General features: G+C 37.5%; 1 protein-coding gene across 2 annotated transcripts in view; it reads right to left on the bottom strand.

The window, feature by feature from the left end:
- DERA (deoxyribose-phosphate aldolase) overlaps window positions 1–22,936 on the bottom strand; it is a 103,038-nt gene that overhangs the window by 44,706 nt on the left and 35,396 nt on the right. The window contains exons 2-6 of one of the 2 annotated variants that reach the window (XM_014834249.3): window positions 22,433–22,530; window positions 21,166–21,313; window positions 19,600–19,695; window positions 17,535–17,669; window positions 53–181 (exon numbers count right to left, since the gene is read on the bottom strand). In XM_014834249.3, coding sequence (XP_014689735.1) covers window positions 53–181; window positions 17,535–17,669; window positions 19,600–19,695; window positions 21,166–21,313; window positions 22,433–22,530 — 606 coding nt within the window. The remainder of the gene's footprint in view (window positions 1–52; window positions 182–17,534; window positions 17,670–19,599; window positions 19,696–21,165; window positions 21,314–22,432; window positions 22,531–22,936) is intronic. The other variant, XM_014834250.3, reaches the window with a different exon arrangement.

The raw sequence follows: 22,936 nt of genomic DNA, 5'->3' as shown, positions 1-22,936 counted from the left end.
AAAAACATCAATTCACTATATACCATCATTTGAATATTAAAAAACTGCTTACCTGCCATCATTGCTATCATACTGGCTTTATAGACATTAGTAAGAGATCCAAGTTCTCCTGTTGCTAAGATGGTTTTGAGATGAGCCTCCCCACAGGCCTTGCGAAACTGACGGATCTCATCATACAGGGCTGGGGAAGGAAATAATTGAGGCAGTTACAAAAGCAGGCAAGTGATAACATAACTTGGCAGCCATTTAGAACGGGTAGAACCCATCTCAGATTTAGGAAACATGAAACATTTGTCACTTTCTAAAAATCACCCCCAATTTAATATCGCCTAGAGCATTCTGTTGCAGTTCACATCCTGTTACAAGGAATGCTTAGTTTGCTACCATGAAACTCGTTCTAAGCCTTGGCCCGAGGTCCAGAGTCATAGAGCTTTTTAAAATATCATTATAATGACATGCAAATTACAAATAATTTCTACCTCTTCCACACGATGGTTACTTATAAGAAAAAAGAAATTGATCTACCATACATACAGGGGTGGACGACTTCGCAAACTAAAAAAAAAACAGAATCCTCAGGTCCTTATTAATTCTTCTATTCACACATAATAGGTTCTCTTGTTGGAATACAAAGCAGGACTTTCCTGAGAGCTCTGCTAATGACAATAAAGACATAACAGCTTGCTCCACTATCTGCCGGGGTATGTGTCTATATAGCTGACTAAAAAGTGTTGAGCCTGTCCGGGTAGGGTTGGATGTATGTGGACACAGTCAGCTGCAGAGGGATTCAGAGAAGCAGCCTTGAACCTATTAACACCTGACCCTAGTACCACATCTACCCTTCTGGGGCTCCAAATAGCACCCTGAAAGCAGATTGATTTAAAAAAAAAAAAAAGTATATATACCAAAAAAAAAAACTTACACATAACAAAACAAAATAAATAAATAAAATGAAGGGAAAACATTTCATATTCAAAGTAGAATTTTAGTAAACAAAATCAGTGTAATGAGTATTAAAGTTGTGAAAAATTATTTAACACAGTCTTTTGTCAATGACCCCAGTGGATTTTGGCTCTTACCCTGCAGTGAGTTGGCCACACTCCTTTCTTGAACTTGGGCTATTGCTACAATATGAGGACTAAGATCAGGGCTTTTTCTTTCCTGTGTATGTGTGTGTGCTTCATAGGAAGTAGTTGTAGGAAAGAAACATTCATAATAAGGATTAGAGTTAGAGTAACCATTTTTTAATGCTAAGAGGAGAGTTCTATAATTCATAGGTTTATGAAAATACATATAAAAGACTAAAAATTGGTCTCATGTCAGCAAACTTAGTCAAAACCATGGAAGTTATAACAAAATGAACAAAATTTGCCTTCCTAGCCCTAGAAAACCTGAGTTTAAAATGAAGCTCAAAAGTGAAAACTGAATACAAATGAAGGCAAATATTTGATTACAAGACACCTGGTAAAGTTTAGAGTTTGTCACTATGGAGAGATGGTACCCTCAGAAGGCTTTTCAAGAAAGGATTGAATATGTTCACACGTCCCTAATAATCGGTAGTTTTCAGATGATCTGAGATGCCATACCCTGCCCATCCTACCTCAAATGTGAGAAAACATCTTACCCATACACCCACTATGACAACACGTGTGAGAATAGGACAAACAGGAGAACACTACATGGCAATAACAATTTATATTCTTTTAACCCAGAGAATGAATCTTGGATGGAATGACATTTCTTGAGTTACTCAATCTAAAAAGAGAAAGTTGTTCTCTTAAGTGACAAGGAAATCTCTTGATCTAAAAATTCACGAATGCTAATTCACAGTTAACTTCTGATTTAATTAATGATTTTTCTTCCACAGTACAGTGTTGCCATCAAGAGCCAGACAAACGTGGATTTAAAACCCAATTTTATCACTTCCTGTGTGACCTTAGGCAAGTTATTTCTCTCAGCCTCAGTTCCACCCTTAAAGTGTCAATAACAATATTTACTTTATAGGGTTATTACAAGAATTAAAAGGGAGGATGTATACAAAGCACTTTGCACATTGCCTGGCATATTGTAAGTACTCAAAAAGTTGAAACATTACTAAGTTCAGAATTCTAGTAAAATGAGTTTCCATTAAGGGTTGTGTGATAAAAGTCAAATTTTATTTCATATCCTGTCCCAACTCCTTGTACTGCACTGAAATTTTCTATATGGATTGGTGCTTACAATGAGTGAGCATCAAATAAGGCTTGAAAATATTTTATTACAGCATTTGTTAAAGTGCGTCTTGGCCTGTATAACAAAGTTCTTAAAACATCAGTCCTGATCATATTTATGAACAAAACTACTGCCTTTTTTCTAAACAGTATTACCTTTTGCTATCCAGTGAGTTTCTTCACCTACATTTAAAATTAACCAAAAAAACCAGATGTATTTTCTGACTCAATTATCAGCCACCTGGAAGTTATGCTCTTTAATTCAGGATCCAAACAGAGTGGCCCAAAAATGGTCACTTAGAGCTTAACTGAATTTGACAAACTTGAAACCAGTGCCTTCTTGTTAACTGCTAACTTGTCAAATCATTTTACTGACCTATTTCACCACATAACAGGGTCAAGTTTTTCTGAGCAAATATATTAATCCTTAAAGTTCAAAATTGGGAAAGTTGTCATTTCTTTCTGTCACCATTTGGCCCAGAGTATACCAGAACAATTAAATAAAAAAGAATACCAAATCTGGCCTTTTAAAACATGGCCTGGGCTCCATCAAGTGAATACTTCACCTGGGCCTTTGAATCTTGCTGAGTGATGCAAAGATGAAGGAATAGAGATTTTCACTAGCATTGCAGCATCAGCAATGGCAGATCCAAGAGTCCAGTGGCCCAGCAGCCACCAGGCACCAGCATGGTAGCTGTGCTGGCCAGTGGGAGCGGCACCAGCAGTGGTCCTGTAACCAAACTCTTCCTATGGAACAATCAGGCTGTGTTCTCTGCTTCCCAGTCTTTCATGGTCCTGCTTGTTTTCCAAACCTGTTTCTCCAGGCTTCCTGATTCAGTGAGCTACTCTATATCCTACTAATAAATCCCTTTTCAGTTTAACTGAATCCAAACAGGTTTCTTTAGTTTTCAACTCATACCTCTAATATAACAAGTATTTACTGAGGCAGTCTTATGCATAATGAACAATAATAGTGTGGGTGCCCTGAATGCCTGGGTTCATATCCCAGCTCTAACCCTGACTGGTTGTTTGATTGGGGCAAGTTACTTAACTCTTAATCTTTGTCTCAGTTTCCTCATCTATAATGACATCTCACAGAGTCATTTCAAGCATTACATAGGTGAATACATATAAAGTGCTAAGACAGTATCTGGCACATAGTTAATGCTCAAGGAACGTCAGCTACTCGTTTTCCTGTTGCTAGCAGTGGTGGTGGTACAATTACTATTACTGCTAACTACTTATTAGGTTCAGAGAACAGAGGGACTGAGAAAGCAGGGGACACCACGCTCTACATTTCTTAAAGAACATAAGATACAACCTTTTGTGGGCACTAGAAGAGCAGTCCGGAGGAAAAAAGTTTACTATTTCACAAACAATTTTTTTTCTTAACTCAGAGCCCATGCTCCTTTGGGTAACACAGACTCCTGGGCTAAGCCAGCTCTGGCTACTTGCTAGTTATGAAAACTTGGAGGAATTACTCAATTTTTCTGAGCCCAATTACTTAGGGAGCCTCAGTTTGTTCACATATTTTTGTAAAGACTAAATAATACATGTGACTAGAACAGCAACAGGCATTTATAGGTGTTTAATCATTCAGTACTAGTTTTCCGTTATTTTTCCTCACCTACTTCCAGAAATGCAAAAACAACTTTAAAAAGCAAAACAAAGCAAGCACTGTCTTAATACTTGTGAAGGCATAATTAGAATTTACAGATCTTACATATAAGAAAAATAGACCGCTTCACTCCAACACAAGCCACAGAAGCCACAAAGAAGCATTATCAGTGTCTAGGTAGTTTTGAGCACCTTTATTCCAATGCTAGACATCTTGGAAACTAGAGAGATGACACATGCACATCCAAGCGATTTGATGGCTGAAACATAACCCAGTCAATCTCAAATCATGATGTCCTTTAACATACTCAACTGTCACTTTACTTCCTATATAAATGAGCAAAACAATGGGAAAACCAATGGGTAGATTTTCCCCGACATTAGCAGGAAAGGATAGCAGCAGGATGTAGATTTATATAATCGCCACTGGACTATACGTGTGGAGGAAATTACAGGTGATGTAAAAAGATCAAGAGATCTCTTGTTTGAAATAATTCTTTATGAGGAATAATAACTCAAAAGAATGAAAAATCCTGTAAGTTTTCAAAGTGTCTTCCTTCAAAGATGCTCAAAGTGTTTCCTACACATCATTTGAACATCCCTTGTGAGGCAGCTGGCAGTCACCTCCACATTTCAGATGTGAAAAGTGAAATGTGGAGAGATTAATGACTTGCCTAAAATTTCATCACTAGTCAGAGGGAGAATAGGGACCAGAATGCATGTCTTCAGAAGTTGAATACTATTTTACTTCCTCAGACTCTTCTGCCTTTATCCCAGCACACACGCACACCTGCAGGTACACACACGCTGTAGTTAAAATGCATTCTCAAGGAAGCAAAGTGAAGAACTTTGAGTAATAGAGTACTGAAAGCCCAGAACCTACAGGGATGTCAACTCCCATCTAGTTCAAATTACTAACTCTACAGAGGAGCATTATAATCTGATTTCATTCTTCTAGGAAAAAAAAAGTTGAGTCAAAGGAAAAATTCCAGGGCCCGGCTCCGTGGCCAAGTGGTTAAGTTCACGCGTTCCACTGCGGCGGCCCAGGGTTCAGATCCTGGGCACAAACATGGCACTGCTCGTCAGGCCATGTTGAGGCGGCGTCCCACATCCCACAACTAGAAGGACATACAACTAAGATATACAACTGTGTACGGGGGGGCGGTTTGGGGAGATAAAGCAGAAAAAAAAAAAAGGAAAAATTCCATGGTAATTCGGAAACAAAATAATTTTCTATGATTTAATATACTAAAAATAATCTATCAATTGCTCTATTAGGCTTCTGGATGGGATGAGAACAGGCCACTGTGTTGTCATGAAGTTCGCATGTCTGAATCAGGAATTCTCAGCACTGGCTTGCCCATTAATTAGCTGTGTTACTGAGGAAAGTTACTGAACCTCTACAAGCCTCACTTTTTCCCTCAAGATTGGATAAAAGATCTTTGCTTTTACAGTTCAAACTCCTCTCAAGTTCTAGGAATAAACGTAAAAGTAATTCTTCAAATGATTATGAAGATGATTATTTTTCCCTTAGATCCACCGTTAATAATAAGCAGATTTAAAAATAAAGATAAACTTGAGTTACTCTAAAAGCGTAAGCTGTTATAACTGAGACCAAATAGCCTCTTGTTATTCAGAAAGACAATTTTGAACTCTGCTTTGGGGGAGCTCTCAGCCAGAGGGGGGTACAAGGGTGCACTCAGTCGTACATTGCCGTGGAGGTGCAAGGAAGCTGGGGACTGGCATGTCACTGGGGCCTAGGGAAACTGTTGGCTCACACGCTGCCAGATCAAGGCCAGAAATCAAGTGACACCCATACTGGCTGGGAATTCTAGAGGACTTTGGGAGCACAACCAGCCTGAGAATGCGGTACTGGGCCAGGCAGACAGTCCACATGGTCAAGAGACTGTTACATAGGAGGAAACTGATCAAACAGGTAAATATACTGAGGATAATGGGAGCAAGATTTCTCACTAACAAGAAAGAGGGATATAAATATAGCAAGCGAGAGGGTGAGAATAAACCATGTGATGTTGGCTTGTAACGGAAGTTATTAGTGTGGTTCTAATATAGATAGATAAGTAGATATACATGTATATGTTTTTCTACGTTTGCATTGTGTACAGTGAACATTCATCTATGTCCTAGATCTGTCCGCTGAGAAGGCCTAGAAATAATAACATCCCTACAGCAATGAGTACACCCAGCACCCACATCGTCCTTTCTAAATAACAGTCTTTGATAAAAGGAAGCAAAACTTTTTGGAAAAATAGTGGATTCCAGGGCTGGGGCAGAGAAAGTCAAAGATAAGCCTGAAATATCTTTTAGAAGAATGCAAGGAAGTTCTCAAAGAATAATGGAAACATGTCAAAAGGACAGAGTAAACAACAAGTGTTGGAGAAGATGTAAAGAAAAGGGAACCCTCATACACTGCCGGTGGGAGTGTAAACTGGTGCAGCCACTATGGAAAACAATATGGAGATTACTCAAAAAATTAAGAATAGAACTAGCAATGATCCAGCTATTCCACTTCTGGGTATTTATACAAAGAACATGAAAATACTAAATCAAAAAGACATTTGCACCCCTGTATTCATTACAGCATTATTCACAATAGCCAGGACTTGGAAAAAACCCAGGTGCCCATCAATGGATGAATGGATAAAGAAGATGTGGTATACATAAACAATGGAATACTACTCAGCCATTAAAAAGATGAAATCTTGCCATTTGCAACAACATGGATGGACAGTGAGGGTATAATGCTAAGTAAAGAAGTCAGACAGAGAAAATCAAATACAGCATGATTTCACTTATAAGTGGAAGATAATAAAACAACAAACAAACAAAGATACAGAGATTAGATTGGTGATTACCAGAGGAGAAGAGGGGAGGGAGGAGAGCAAAAGGGGTGATGGGGAAAATGTATATAATGATGGATGGTAATTAGTCTTTAGGTGGTGAACATGATGTAGTCTACACAGAAATTGAAATATAATGATGTATACCTGTAATTTATGTAATGTTATAAACCAATGTTACCTCAACAAAAATAAATAAATATGGGTTGGTCCTGTGGCCAAGTGGTTAAGTTCACCTGCTCTACTTCAGCAGCCCCGGGTTTTGCCAGTTTGGATCCTGGGCACAGACATGGCACCACTCATCAGGCCATGCTGAGTCGGCGTCCCACAAAGCACAAACAGAGGCACTCACAACTACAATATACAACTATGTCCTGGGGGGCTTTGAGGAGAAAAAGAAGCAGCAAAAAAAAGAAGATTGGCAACAGATGCTAGCTCAGGTGCCAATCTATAAAATAAATAAATAAATAGACAACCAAAAAAAGAGAAAGATAAAAATGATAGAGGAAGCAGTCTGATGCAGCTCCCACTTGGCAAATCTAGGGCAACTTGAGTAACAAAATAAATCATGAATAGTAATGGGTTATAACCAATTGAGTAAAATAAGAATCCATGAGTTCTTACAAACAGAAAGGAAGAAAGGGAGGGAAGGGAAGTTAATGCCAACTAAGAAGTATAAAAGAAATGATGGAATTAGAAAATCATGGGGCCGGCCCTGTGGCACACCGGTTAAGTTCGCACATACCGCTTCTCAGCAGCCCAGGGTTCACCGGTTCAGACCCGGGTATAGACACGGCATTGCTTGGCAAAAGCCATGCTGTGGCAGGCATCCCACGAATAAAGTAGAGGAAGATGGGCATGGATGTTAGCTCAGGGCCAGTCTTCCTCAGCAAAAAGAGGAGGATTGGCAGTAGTTAGCTCAGGGCTAATCTTCCTCAAAAAAAAAAAAAAGAAAAAAGGAAATCACCATTTGGCAACTATCAGTAACAACTGAAGAATTATCAATGAATGTTAAAACTACTAAATAAAAGCTAGATGAGGAACAGGATAGTAACATAGTCTCAAAATATCTCCATTCATAATCTACATTATTTATTAAAATAAAAAATATTTAGTAACTTTACAATAGAGAAACTTGGCAGAAACCGTCTTAGCCAAGTAAAAAAGTAACATCATCAATAATGGGACACATCAACATCTTAAGACTTCTGAAATAATGCACTGAGAAGAATAGAGCAAAATTTCTATGGTATTTCTGCCAAAAATATATAACTTGAATTGAATCATGAGAAAACATCAAACAAACCCAAACTAAATATAAATAAATATATTTAACAAAATAATAGGTGTCTATTCTGCAAACCCAAGGAAAGATTGAGGACTGTCCCAGATTGAAGAAAACTAAAGAGACGTACAATTGGTTCCAGACCCAATAAAGAACATTATTGAGACAATCTGCAAAATTTGAACAAAATCTGTGGATTTAACAGAAGTATGATATCAATGTTAATTTCCTAATTTTGATGGAGTGCTGTGGCATGTACAAGAGTATCCTTGTTTTTAGAAAATACACTCTGAAGTATTTACGAGCAATAGATCAACAGGTCTGCAACTTAATTTAAATAATTCAGAAAATTATACATATATATATGCATACACACACACAAATACAGAGAATAGAAAAGAGAGAGAATGAGAATGATAAGGCAAAAAGATAAATGGGGTAGAATTTTATAACTGGAGAATCTGAGTGAAGAGTAAACAGTTCTGTGTACTATTTTTGCAACTTTTCCGTAAGTTTAAAACTATTCAAAAATAAAAGTTAAAGAGACACGTTTGATATGTTGCTGTAATTTATTTAGCATCTAGGTATTTTCCTTTTGGGAGGGCTTTGACGTTATGAACCATTCTATGGTGTTTAAAAAAAAAAGAAACGTGATTATAAATGGTATATATTATTTTATAACCTGCTTTTTTCCACTCAATATATTACAGACATCTTTCCATATTAATAAATATTGGTCTGCAGCACTTTTTTTTAGCTTGTTAGAAAAACCTTTTTCTTTTGAGGTAACACTGGTTTACAACATTATATAAATTTCAAGCGTACATCACTGTATTTCAACTTCTGTATACATTGCATTATGTTTACCACCAAAAATCTAGTTGCCATCTGTCACTATACACATGTGCAGCACAGTTTTTAATGGCTGCACAATGTTCCATTGCATGGTCATAAATAATTTATTCAATCATTTTTCTATTATTGGATACTTAAGTTCAGAGTTTTTGCTATACTGCAGTAAACGTCCTTATGGTTAAATCTTTGCATATACCATGACCTTATTCTCTAGAGCCTTTTAATTTTCTGCTCACACACTCACATGTAACACATGTTCGCTGTTAAAAATTACAGAAACTGAAAATTCCCCATTTAAAAAAAGAAAGAAAGAATAATTCTTGCACATACTTGAAAAATAATAATTTGGAAGGCTATTATAAAAGATGACTGACAAATAAAAATGGAATTCAAACTCCACAACTGCAAGTTAGTCAGAATAATGCAAAATTTAACAAGACACATACACCAGAGAAGTGGGTGGCATGGTGATGTCACGTTAAAAACCTGATAACAAATGTTTTGACTTATAATGAGGTTTTCAGAAGTAGCGAAAGTGGGTGTACCAGAAACCCAGGATATATTACATGGTAGATGCTTAATCAATATAGTGGCACAAGCAGCAGAGGAGTTGTCTCCTGTCTGTTCCCCCTCATCCCTCCTGCCACTGCCACAGTGATGAGGAGAAATGGAGGTCATGACCTGACCTTCTGCTCATCATTCCCAACCGAAAAACAAGTGAGGCTGTGCCGGTGGAGTGTTCCCTGACAGGAATCAGAGAACACAGCCACACTGGGAAAGGCCTGTGTGCATGAGAATGTAGATCCAAGGAGGGGAGGGGGTTGTACTGCATCTGTTTCAAACCAGCGGCCAAAACAGGCTGACAACTGGCTGTTCCTTCTGCCTCCCCATGTCAGCAGGAACTTGTATTTATAGCATTTTACTTCTATTTAAAATGATTTTATTTCTCTCCAGCTTCTACCTAAAAGGAAAGTATATTCTTAATCTTAAAAGTATATTCCTTTTTTTTATTGTTTTTCCCCAAAAACAAAAGCCCCAAAGCCCCCCAGTACACAGTTGTATATTTTAGTCGTGAGCCCTTCTAGTTGTGGCATGTGGGACGCCGCCTCAGCGTGGCTTGATGAGCAGCACCAGGATCTGAACCAGTGAAACCCTGGGCCACCGAAGCAGAGCACGCAAACCCAACCACTTGGCCATGGGGCTGGTCCCTCGAAAGTATATTCTTAATTGCTATCTGTTAAGTTTTCTGGAAAAACACTGCTATAGACATAGAAAACTACATTAGTAAAGCTTTCATGCTTAGAAATTATGATTTAAGAGAGAATCCAAAGTGTTTAAAGACTATGTTTCCTATCTAAAAGTCATAAAGTAGGTTTCCTTTTATATTTCATGCTATTCAAAGGCACTTAAAAAATAATTGTTAACGAACATATCTAAGCAATTATTTTTTGAGTACCGGAAAGATATTCAACACTGCACAAGAATGGCCTGAAAATAACTCTCAAGATAATTATATGTACAATAAAACACTTAATATAAAATCACACAGAACCTTTTAAACTAAAAAAGTCACAAAATGTTCAAGAACAATTTTCACCCACCCAAGGCAACTAATTAATCCTGTAAGACTAAAACAGAGATGAGCTAAAACACCAGGTAGTAAAATGACTTACAGGAGATAAAACACATACATTTTGTCAATAGTATTTGAAGTTTTGAAGAATCATAGCATAAAAACAAAAACCATAAAAGCATACAGCTGCCATAAGTATCTCCAGAATTTTTCTGTTATAAACAACCCCCAAAACTGAGAAAGCACAGTTTATGGATTATGTGATTCCTTCCCCAAAAAGTGTCTATATATTTAGAGATTGCTCTTCTCATAAGATATTATGATGAACAGCTCTACAAAACAAAGAAAAATACCAATTTCTTTTAAGACTCTTTCCACCATCCTTGTGTAAAAATAAGCAAATAAGAAAAATAAATTGTTGCTCAGATTCAAGATTTTCAGGATCCACTTGCATAAAAGATGCTGATAGACACTGTGGTTTTGGCCCAAATATTACATTCTCTCACCCTAAAATTCCTGCTAGCCATGAGGCATGTATTGCATAAAGGAAGTTTAGGAGAGCAACTCAAGGCTGAAGAAATGAAGGAGGTGAGAGGTACATGAGACTCTGGATACAGGAGACAGTACTTCCAATTGCTACAATGAACACACTATCCTGGAAAAATATCACTTCTAGAAGAAGCCACCTTTGGAGTCATGTCTGCTGGTGATCCAGTGTAGAATGGGTTTCCAAAAACTAGTAAAGCCAGCTCTAGGTCCTGAGCTCAAGGAACTGGAAGATTCCTGAACGAGGCAGAATCTGATAACATTTTGATGTCACTGGTAATATATCAGGTAAATATATGCAGCAGAGAGAGGTCATAAAAAGTAGAAAATGAACACCCCTGTATATTTACAGAGCATGGAACGCATTCAATTTCCAAAACCTGCTCAGTAAGATTTACAAGATGATGAGCCCATTCTAGTGAATGCTTTCTGCAAAGAACTGTTTAAGGAATGCAACTTAGATGTCAACTTCAATTATCATCATTAAAAAATACTGTATTACAAGTACTTAATCATGGGAATAACACTCACAGACAATGAAAACACCAAATATAAAATCACAGGCCATAACAGCTCTAAAGGAGTGCAGAAATCTTTAAGTCTTAGCCCCTCATGGGTAGCTTACTTAAATGGAGGCAGAGAGAAGTGAAATTTGCCCAAGGTCTAGATGTAAATTAACAAAATTACAAAGACTAAAACCCAAGTCTTTAGAGCTCCACTTCATTTCCTCAATGCACGTGCTATATGGTTACTTCTCTTGACAACGTACTATCATCACCAGGAGGAGGTAGGAAAAGAGAAGAAATGGCAGTTGGCATGTAGGGATTCATCTGGACCAAGCAATAGGATGATCAGTTTACATGCATTATCTAATTTAATCCCTACTACAACTCCATGAAGTAGATGCCATTATTCCTACTTTACAGAGAAGGAACAGAAGGCACAAAAGTTAAGTAACTTGTCCAAGAGCAAGTGAAATTGCTGTGAAAATCACTTATGTTACTTATTAATGGTAGCACCAGGATTCCAACCAAGGTCTGTCTAATGCAAAGACTCTGCTCTCAACTATTCCTGGTCTCCCGGGGCTATCCTCCCTTGTTAGTCCTCAGTGTATTCATTCTGAGTAAGTTCTGGGTCTGACTGACTCCAATGATGATTGGCCTATCTGGCTGGCTGGCTGGGTAGGTGCCTGCACCTCTCTCTCAGTCCAGCACAGCACCGCCCCTCAAGCTGCTATCTTCATCCCAAGCACAGCCTTCCCAGGGAGAGGAGAAGTGACCTTTTCCCAGAGCACAGAGATAGATGTACTTTGCAGCTAAACTCACCAGGGTAAGTTTATTCCTTAAGCCGCCTGTTGCAGCTAACTGCAGATATAGGCTAAATAAATAGAAACACATGGGAAACAGAATTTGTACTAACTAATTGATACGTAAATTCAACAATGCTTCAATTGTCCCGCACCTAAACAAGTACTAGAAGTATGTTTAAAAAAAAATGGTGCTCCAAGTTGGTGCTTCTCTACAGCTCTAGGTGATGGTGGGGGGTGAGGGTGATATCAACACCACCCGGGACAATTTTCACAGTGTATGAGCCTATCTTTCCCTCATACCCAACCCCCAATTCTGAGATTACACTTACTCAAGGCAATGTGCTAGATTCTGTGAGGAGAGGAGGTGGGGCAAGTAATTTGAAAATGTTTTTCAGGTAATTCTGAGAACCAGCAACACATTTCACACCGTATCCAGTTAAAATTACTGTCCTGATGGGGCCGGCCCGATGGCCCAGAGGTTAAGTTTGCACATTCCGCTTCTCGGTGGCCCGGGGTTCACTGGTTCAGATCCCGGGTGCAGACATGGCATGGCTTCACAAGCCATGCTGTGGTAGGCATCCCACATATAAAGTAGAGGAAGATGGGCACGGATGTTAGCTCAGGGCCAGTCTTCCTCAGCAAAAAGAGGAGGATTGGCAGTAGTTAGCTCAGGGCTAATCTTCCTCAAAAAAACAAAAAATTACTGTCCTGAAGTTAGATGATGTACATTTCTATGCCAAGATTGAAAGGAGTGAGGGAAGTACCGGCAGGGAAGGACAGGGTGCCATAACCACCTAAACAGGATCTGACAGTAAAAAGCTTAACAGCAAAGGACCAGGCAAAACAACAACCAAAATGTTTAAATAAATGAAAAGATATGTGAAGCCAAAAAGCACAGCAATCTGGACTGTTAGCTATGGGGCAAGTCATTTTAGAGATTTCAGTAGCTCCTGAGAGCATCACCTTATTCCACGATAATACAAGCACTGACACAACAGTCCTGAATGATCTAGAAAAAATTAAATACTATATAATAGAAAGTGTTAATAAAGTCAAGGAAATGTAAATATTTTTTAATGGATTTCTTGCTAAAATGGCAAGATTCTCTGATTTGGTCAAGATTTGCTGATTCTGAATGTCTACTTATATGAAAATGATTGATGAAAATCAACATGGTTTAGTTGGGAAAGGGAACACTTGTTCTGGAGTCAGGCAGAGGCAGATGCCTGCGTTCAGGAGGTCTGGTAGCCTTCAGTATAGGGAACAGAGCTGAAATCAGCGAGACAAGGTTTCCAAGGGAAAGTGGGCAGAGCTTGAGGAGAAGTTTGAGAGTTTCTTGGGAGAGAACCTGAAGACCACTAACACTTCAGGGATGACAGAGGAGCTTGCAAACAAGATGCAGGAGTCACCAGAAATATGGAGGAAAAGCTGAAGAATGTAGGGTCACCAAGGCCATAACAAGAGAGTGTTTCCAGAAGGAGGAAATGGTCCACTGTGTCAAATGCTGCTGAACAGTAAAGTTAAATAAACAACTAAACAGCATCCTCTGGTCATGGTGAAATGAGTGGCCATTAATATCTTGGTTAGAATGGATTCAAGTGAAACAAGTACAGAGAACTCTTAAGAACAGGAAAAAAGGCTTAACTGGGGATGAGGGGGAATGCTGGCATGTGAGCTTTTTTAAATGGATAAGAAAAGCTTAAGTTTGTTTAGATGCTGATGGGAACTAGCTGCTAGAGAGGCAGGCTGAAGATACAAGAGAAAAAAATGGCCAATAAGTGGAGCAACGCCTCTGAAAATGTGGGAGAAGACAAGAGCACAGCATAGCCGAGGGACTCGACTTAGGACAAGGAGAAAAGGAAGCAGCAAAGGAAAGCAGATCTGATGCAAGAACCTGGAGGGAGTTCCTGTCTAATGGTTTCTATTTTCTCTGCAAAGTAGCAGGTAGGTTGTCTGCTGAGAGAGAAGGAGTCTCAAGTGGGTGGAAGAGTTATAAGTTCGAGGAGAGTCAAGATTTTAAATCATCCCCAAGGAGAACCCAAGAAGAAGAATACAAGCCCTCTCCAGTCTCCTCTTTGGGTTCACACTCTAACCTGTGAGCCTTGTGACCAGGAGAAATGGTGAGGATGCACTCTGAATGGCCAGGTTAAAAAATGGGGTTCTGTGTGCTTTAACCAGTGTTACACACCTCAGTGCACAGAGCAGAGGGACCTGGATTTGAATGGGTAACAGCCTAACAGACATTTCCATCAGCAAATACCAAGAAATCAATTTTAGACTCTTATTTTAGTCAACAGCTAATATTAAAATATGACACTGATAAATACAATACGTAATCAGATTGAGAGCTAAAATTAAGACAACCTACTGCAGCGGAAAATGTCCTATGTCATTAAAGTTTCTATTTAGAATTAAATTTCTAGTATTAAATGGCCCTTTTCAGTTTGTTTTGGGTAGAGAAGTTATTAACACCATAAAAAAGAGTTAATAGAAAAGTATGGTCTAGGACAAAGATGTGTTATTATATTTTGCATGAATGCCTGTTTTGGGGAAATTATCAGTTCTTAAAGACAACCATTAGGGATTGCCAATTACATCAAAACTCATCTCCTATTATATGGTATTTTCCAATTAGTAGTATATTAGTAGTATTCTAAAGACAAGAGTACAAGTTATAAAATAAAATATAGTTCTACAACTGCTTAATAAAAGACATCAAGGGCATATAGTTTTTTATCCAACTAAATCACATAGAGTTCATTTCTAGATTTGTTTTAAATATTATGCCTACTCATTTTTTTCTCTTACTCTAGCTGTAAATCTTAACTTAAATCTGTGACTAGAAGCAGACAAGCAGAATTAATATATAGGGACAAGGAATATCTATTTAAAATAAACCTTTTAAGAATGATTGCAATTGGCCAAAACACATATAGACCATAAGGAACAAAAATTAAAAGCACAAAAAGATATTTGTGGACTGTCAACAATTTAAACCTAGGAAGGATTAAAAATGTTGATGAGCACTGATGAGTGTAAGGCAATGAGAATGGCCTTACGTTTTTTCTAGATCAATCAGAACTGCTGCGTCAGTGATTGTATTATCACATTATACATGAGGTGATGCTCTCAGGAGCTACTGAAATCTCAGATGACTTGCCCCACAGCTTACGTCCAGACTGCTGTGCTTTTTTATTTTGCATATCTTTTTATTTAAACATTTTTGTCATTGCTGTTTTGCCTGGCCCTTTGCTGTTTAGCTTTTTACTGTCAGATCCTGTTTAGCTCGTTATGGCACACTGTTCTTCCCTGCCTGTATTCTTCCCTCATTCCTTTCCATCTAGGCATAGAAATGTATACCATCTAACTCATTAATAATAGATGAGAATGGAGCTAATACTCCAAGCTAAAAGACTACACTTTCCAGCTTCACTTGCAGCCAAGTATGGCCATGTAACTCAGTTTGGGCTAATGAGATGTAAGCAAAATCCTTGTGTGAGATTTTGGGATAGGACGAGCCCTTCTGTCCTGCTGTCTACAATATTAGTGTAAAGGCTGGAGCTTCAGAAGCCATCTTAGACGATGGAGTGCCCTTGATGGAGTGCCGGCTCTGGAAGAGGAAGATAAAAGTAGCCTGGAAGAACTTTGTGGGGCTGCACAACACCCCCTGAACACAGCTACTTCCAGACTTTATATAAGAGAGTTAATCCTTCAGTAATTAAACCACTGACTGAATCTTTGCTACTCTATCACTGAAAGCAATTCTTTTTTTTGCTTTGTTTTTTAATTTTTTATTTTTTTAATTGCAGTAACATTGGATTATAACATTTTATAGCTTTCAGATGTACATCGTAATATATTTCAAATTCCGCATAGATTACACCATGTTCACCACCCAAAAACTAATTATAGTCCATCCCCTCACATGTGAGCTCAATCACCACTTTTGCCCTACCCGCCTTTCCCTATAGTAACCACCAATCCAATCTCCAGTGCTATGTGTTTGTCGTTGTTTTTATCTTCTACTTATGAGCGAGATCATACAGTATTTGACTTTCTCCCTCGACTAATTTCACTCAGCATAATACCCTCAAGGACCATCCAAGTTGTCACAAATGGCCAGATTTCATTTCTTATGGCTGAGTAGTATTCCATTGTGTACAAATACCACATCTCTATCCATTCATCCCTTGATGAAAGCAATTCTTAATGGATAAACAAATGAAATCAGGATTTAAAGACAACAGGGTTGATTGAATGATGGATAGAAAGAGTCACAGCAAGAGATATTGGCAAGTCCAACAAGTAGGTTAAGGAAAAATACATTAAATATAATCCTATTTTTTATTTAAACTTTTAAAAAGGCTGGGAGTTGTAGTTGTGTTTATATGAAGAGAGAAAAGTCTGGAAAGTTGTGCATTCACTGTTATTAGGAGTTATTTCTAGGGAGTGAGATTACGTGGAACATCCACATCCTTTATTACTAATTGGAATCTTTGTTTTTAACAGTGAGCAGATATAACCTCCATAATTAGAATAAAATATGCCTTTTATTTGATATTCACACATCTAAAGAGACAATTTAATAGTCTGGCTTTATCTTATAGTTTTGTTAGAAATTTTTAAACTACCTACAATGATTTTTTTTAAATAGAGAGTTCTACTTATTTTAGCTATCAATGATCTCTCATACACAAAATATATTTAAGACAGACATAAAATCTATTTCTTTAATATCCAATTATAAAAACAACACCTTGTTACCAGAATGGGCAATGCCTTATTGTAATCAGTGTGATAGTAAATCATAAATCTCAAAGGCAAATATGAAATAATATTCACAGGAGCTATGTACAAGAATAATAGGAGTGAAAACAGACTTAGCAGACTGATTAATAATCCCACATCCTCAAAAACCACAAAGATGAATATTGAAAAGGGAAATTTCCTCCATCATATGTATTGAGGATTGATTTATGTATTGACTAAAAAAACAGTATAAAATAGAATAAAAGTTAATAACCTACTGCATGGAAATAACCATTCACCTGAGCACTCAAATGGATCTAAAAAGTTCATGCAGGTAGGCAACTTCCTAGATTTACGAGGGGCACTAAGATAAACAATCTTCACCATGTTTTCTTCTAGACTCACCCATTGATCTAGTGACTTGTAATCTAGAGCAGTGACTTCCAAAACATTCTGCCTCTTACCAGATCCTCCTTTGATTCACCAGGGAAGAACTGTGTCTCCCTTATAAGTAAGGACATGCACCTACCTTCCCACTGGCCTGTCAGCACCAAGGACCTGTTAATTACTACATCGATTTCGGAAGCTCCGTCTTCCACAGCCAATCTGATCTCTTCTAATCTTGTTTTTAAATGAGTCTGTCCAGCTGGAAAGCCAGTGGCCACTAGTAGAAAGAGTGAAAAAAGGAAGGAAGACAAATTTCAATTGGTCAATATCTCAACAAACAATTTCAGACCAAAAAGTCACCATTTAGACCAAAGCATTAATTACTTAAGAATTTCATGCATATCCTGCAAAGTGAAGTCTGAAGAGACAAAATGTTATCTCGTATATTCTTGGCATTAGGATAGATATTAGTATTACATCCTCTGGAAGACCTGAAATTAAGTTGCTGCAGAGATGCTCATGAGGGTACTTTAAGTAAATAGCAATTAAGAAAATATATTATTATCACACCGATAGTCATAAAATAGTCGCTGTAGCCCTGTCTTGATGCACACGAATTAATTGTGGGTCCTACTCTTGATCAAGTTGGCCATCAGTGTATTCTCGATTTACCATACACATTTTTTAGCTGTTGTACTCAAATTGTAATACAGGTTTCTCCCACTGTGCATCTTAAAACAACCAGCCAAGCAGATGGGAATAAAGGGAAGAGAATGCAGGAAGAAAAGCACCTAATTAGTTCACAAAATTGGGGCAGGGGCAGAGTTGAGAAGAGCAGGGCCAAACATAAATAAAAAGAAATCGAAAATACAACTACACTTTTTAAAAAGTATTAACATTTTTACGTGTGCATCGATTCCATTCCCGTGTCTAAAGATAACTTTTGTGTTTCCTTGATGTTATTAAATTCCTTGGGTCCACTACCTTAGAGGAAAGCGCATTTCCCTGTTGTATAAGGAAAAAGCTGAATAACTGAGGCTGATTAAAAATTGAGGTCGATAAAGGTGTAGCTGTCAAATACTTTGGGAATGTTCACAAACAGGTTGTACATAAATACTGTATAATATGTTTCTTTTGATGTATCCCTAATAAAATAAATTAATGATCTTTATAGATTCCTTTTTTAAAGCACCAAGATATTCCTCTAACATCTTTTAAAAGTAGAATCTAATTTGAATCTAATTTTATATCTATCTATCCAACCATACACACACACACACAGACACATAGCTACACAGAAGCTTTTAAGACTTTCTTTCCCTCATGCCAAGGCCTACTGAGTCTACATTAAGTCAATAACTCTTGAACATAGCCTTTCTTCTTTAACTTCCAGGCTTTTAGGGGGGCTCTCATCATCTCCCACATGGACCATGATAAGTCTCCCTAACTCCATTTCACTCCTCTCTAATTTGTCCACTACCATCCCCTCACGTACTATGTGACAGAGCTGATCATAAAATGCCTTTGCTTAAAGCCTTTCAGCATCTTCCCCATGACCAGAACAAAGCCCAGATGCCCAGCTGGGCATGGTTTCCCTATGTGGCCCTGATCTACCTCTCCAGCTTCAATTCCCAGAGCTCCCCCTTTGTCCTACTTTAGATCCAACAACTGCAAACCACTTTCAGTTCCCTGCACACGCTTCTGTGCCTTCACACATGCTAGGTCCTCTGTCTAAAACGCCATTCCCTATCTTACCAACACTGTAAACTCCTCTTTATCATTTAAGACCCAGTTCACTTCTCTCCTCTATGAAACATTCTCCTACTCTCTGAGTGTCACCAACCCCTGCAGAATAAATCGCTCCCTGCTCAGAGTTACCACTGTACCTTCTGCACATCTTTATTATCACACCTTACATACATATAATACTACAGATCCCGCATTATGATTTTTTAACTTGCCCATAGCTCCTAAACAACTAAGTTTCCTTAAGGACAAGGATACAGTGCTGTATTCTTGGAAATTAATATAATGCCTGCTACTTAGAAGACTATTAATAATCATTAAAAGAATGAATAAATACAAGCAATTAAATACATAAAACTAATTAAAATCATAGTATAAAACTATATATAATACCCCAAGGTGTCTGAGTTGAAGAATTGGAAACACTGAAAAATAACAATAAATGCCACAACAAATTTTACCTGATGCCACCGGAATATTACAGCCTGCAGCCTTCAGTGCTCTTACTGCATCACACACCCGGGCGGGATAAACACAAACGGCAGCTGTAGTAATGTCTATGAAGAAAGAAATCACAACAGCCTACTTTATGTGAAGTTCAATTCGCACAATATGTTTTAATTATTATTTACACTACAACATTGGCAGAAATCAAAATGAGAGAAAAAATAATTCCCCTAAAATGCTGCAACAAATTGAAAGATTTTTACTTTGCATATTCCCTTCCAGTTCTTGACAACATGGATCATTTCTCATCGTTACAGTCAGAATAAAACTGTGACACGCTGTTCTTTGCAGTTAACATAATACCACTTTTTAAAAATTCCTAAATAGTAAACCTGGTGGCCTTGACTCAATGAAAATATTTTATTTCATGTAGATAACAAAATCCAGATTTGTACAGCATTCAAACAGACAGCAGATGAAGCAAAATGTAAGTGAAGTTTACAGGGTAGTGTAGCAAAATGACAATTAACTAATCCTATTCTCTCTTTTACAAGAAATAATAAAATCTGAATCTGGAGCCCTCATTTGAGGAATAATCTCTTAAGTTTAAAAAAATAAAAACTAAAAATCAAATAGATACTATCAAACAAAGCAATAACATAAGACTCCTACTGCAAAATTGTTTTTTCAGCCTGCTCCCCCAAAGCTGTTACTTTTAAGTATCACAAATAGGTGGTGTTTTTACTATCAACTCCAAAGAAACACAATAAAAATTTTTCAAAAACTGCAGAATTTTTAGGTCTATAAATTATCTACAATTTATTTGGGCTAAAATACTGCATTGGGCCAACACAACATATCTAGCTGCACTCATTAGAAACAGGCACTCAGGAACCATGAAGCATCTCTTCATGGAAAGATCTGGCTCCTAAAACCAGTGAGTAACAAGGCAAGTCGCCTTGGAAATACCATTTAGCCTTCCACGTCTCAGTTTCCTCATTTAAAAATAAAGGGATCGACTCTTAAAGATGTCCTCCATTTCTAAAATGTTAAGGTTCTAAACTTACAGCAACTTTAGAAAGTCCTTTCTTTCATGTATACTAAGCGAGTAGAACTTTTTTCAAAAGATCTAACCTAAGATACAAGTATGCAATACTTCCCATTTGCATTTTATTCTCAAAAGTATTTCATTTACTCACAGAAAATACTTTATGTATGAGATGTGATTATTAAGTAATGAGACTGGCTTTTTCACATGTGGCTAGGGAATCAGAATCAGTATTTGAGAGTCGCTAGATAAAAAATTTCCAAAACTGAAGAACTAGAAAGAAAAAGCAAGAAACTCTCTACCAGCAACTTTAATCCACGATGGAAAGACATGGCCTAATAATGAGACTCAGATTCTCTTTCTGCTGTTCTTCACAGAAGAATCTCAATCATTTGTCTACGTACACAATTCTATCGTGGATTTTATTGCTGCTATTAATTCAGCAGCTGAATCTTGTCTTAAGTCTTCTTAGATTTAGTAATTAATACCGTAAGAAGGTAAACACCAGATAGATTATACACAACAACATTACCTTTATCATGCATATTTAAAGCTTTTAAGAGGTCTTCCCGGATGGGATACTTGGCTTTATAACAGAGCCTCTGAACGTTGGAAGATGTGTCATCACCTGAAAGTGTAGTAAGGTCTATAAAGGTCACAGCTTTCAGGAGCCAAGCAGCCTGGTTCAAAGAAAAGTAAAAGCAAAGTTAAAAAAACATTACTCTCCAACCCAGTTAGTAGAAAAATCATTCAACAAACGTGTGCTAAAATCTAACATATATACTGATCTGAGGCATATTATTTTGATTATGATAGAAACATTGCTCAAGAGTGACCAAGATGAACATTACAAAGAATAAAACAAAAGGGGGGAGAGTAGTCTTAAAAAATTTTTTTCTCATAGATATCTCAAATTAAAACTTTTAATAGATCAAGTCTCCCCATGTCTGACTTCATCTCCTCCACAAGGAGCCCGATGGCTACCCTGATAGGAGAGAACTCAGAAGAGGGTTGCTATCTTACCTTCTATCTCCAGCCATGGGATCTGGGATAAGACATTATAAAAAGAGTCTCTAACTTCTTTCTTTGTTCCCATTGAATCCAATTCCATTTTTAAAACAATATTCATATTTCACAACTCATTCTGATGAATTTTCTTTTATCTTTTCAATCAGAATATTTCCAAGGATGAGTAAAATGTGAAACGTCACCCTAAAGGATCTAATCAAAATATTTTGCCTCACTTGTGAAATGAACTCTGAATTCCTTTTAGTCCTGCAAGGCATAGCACGTTTTTGGTTAGCATACACTGAAGAATATGCTGACCACAAGTATGCTAAAAACATCGTTTGAAAAATAATTTATGAAAATTAATAGTAAGGTAAACATGATGGTCAAAGAAGGTCAACTCTTATACCTAAGGGCCTCACCAGCGGACACACCAGGTTTACATGTCACGGTTTTAAAATTAAAAAAGAAGACAATCCAAGAAGGTATGTCTAAGAAACTGAATAAATGTGTTGAGAAAATCCACCATTTAATTCACTCATGAATAAAGATGGCTCAAATTCATTTGCGGCTTTGCCACTCAAGAGTGATAAGATTTTTAACTTGTTTGGATAAATGTGTTATCTTTCTCCCACCCATCACCATCATATATGAATTATTAAAATAAGTCATGGATAGCTGCAATCTTTTAAGTTTAGATGCATCTTGAGCGAAATTCAATATTGTGGCCTTGAGGGAAGAGACCAGGCACTGGAAAATACAGGAACAGAATGCTCAAGAAGAACCCTTACTTGCCACTCCTTTTTCACGGTTCTGCGAGCCTGGACTTGCTGTGCTCGCCTCAGAACTGCTGGGTGATTCACTTGTACTTTGGAGATCCAGCTAAGGTCTAAAGGTGAAAGAAGACACTTTTTAGATTTTTTTAAATAAATTCACCTATTTTTTAATGTGGTCCTTGAAAGGATATATTCATCATTTGGCATCAAAGCTCTTTCAGAGCTTACATTTTCTTTTTCGTACAACTACAAACAAATAAGCTTGTTGACGGAAGCCTAATCAAGAAAAGGCACACTTCAAGCAAAATCAAGTACCTTTGGAACTAGAAGAGCTTGTATTGATTCATTTCACAGATATATCTAACAATAGGGGAAGAAAGTATTGTGTTACCCACACCACGTGCCTCACTTCTGACAGCAACACTTATTTGTGAGTGCCCAGTCCAGAAGAACAAATGATTCATAAATACTTAAGTGAATTAATGTTGGGGCTTAAAGGAATCCTTGATCACTACCCCC

The sequence above is a fragment of the Equus asinus genome, chromosome 22 (assembly GCF_041296235.1).
Source record: "Equus asinus isolate D_3611 breed Donkey chromosome 22, EquAss-T2T_v2, whole genome shotgun sequence".
NCBI lineage: Eukaryota > Metazoa > Chordata > Mammalia > Perissodactyla > Equidae > Equus > Equus asinus.
This window is presented reverse-complemented; position numbering and strand designations above follow the sequence as displayed.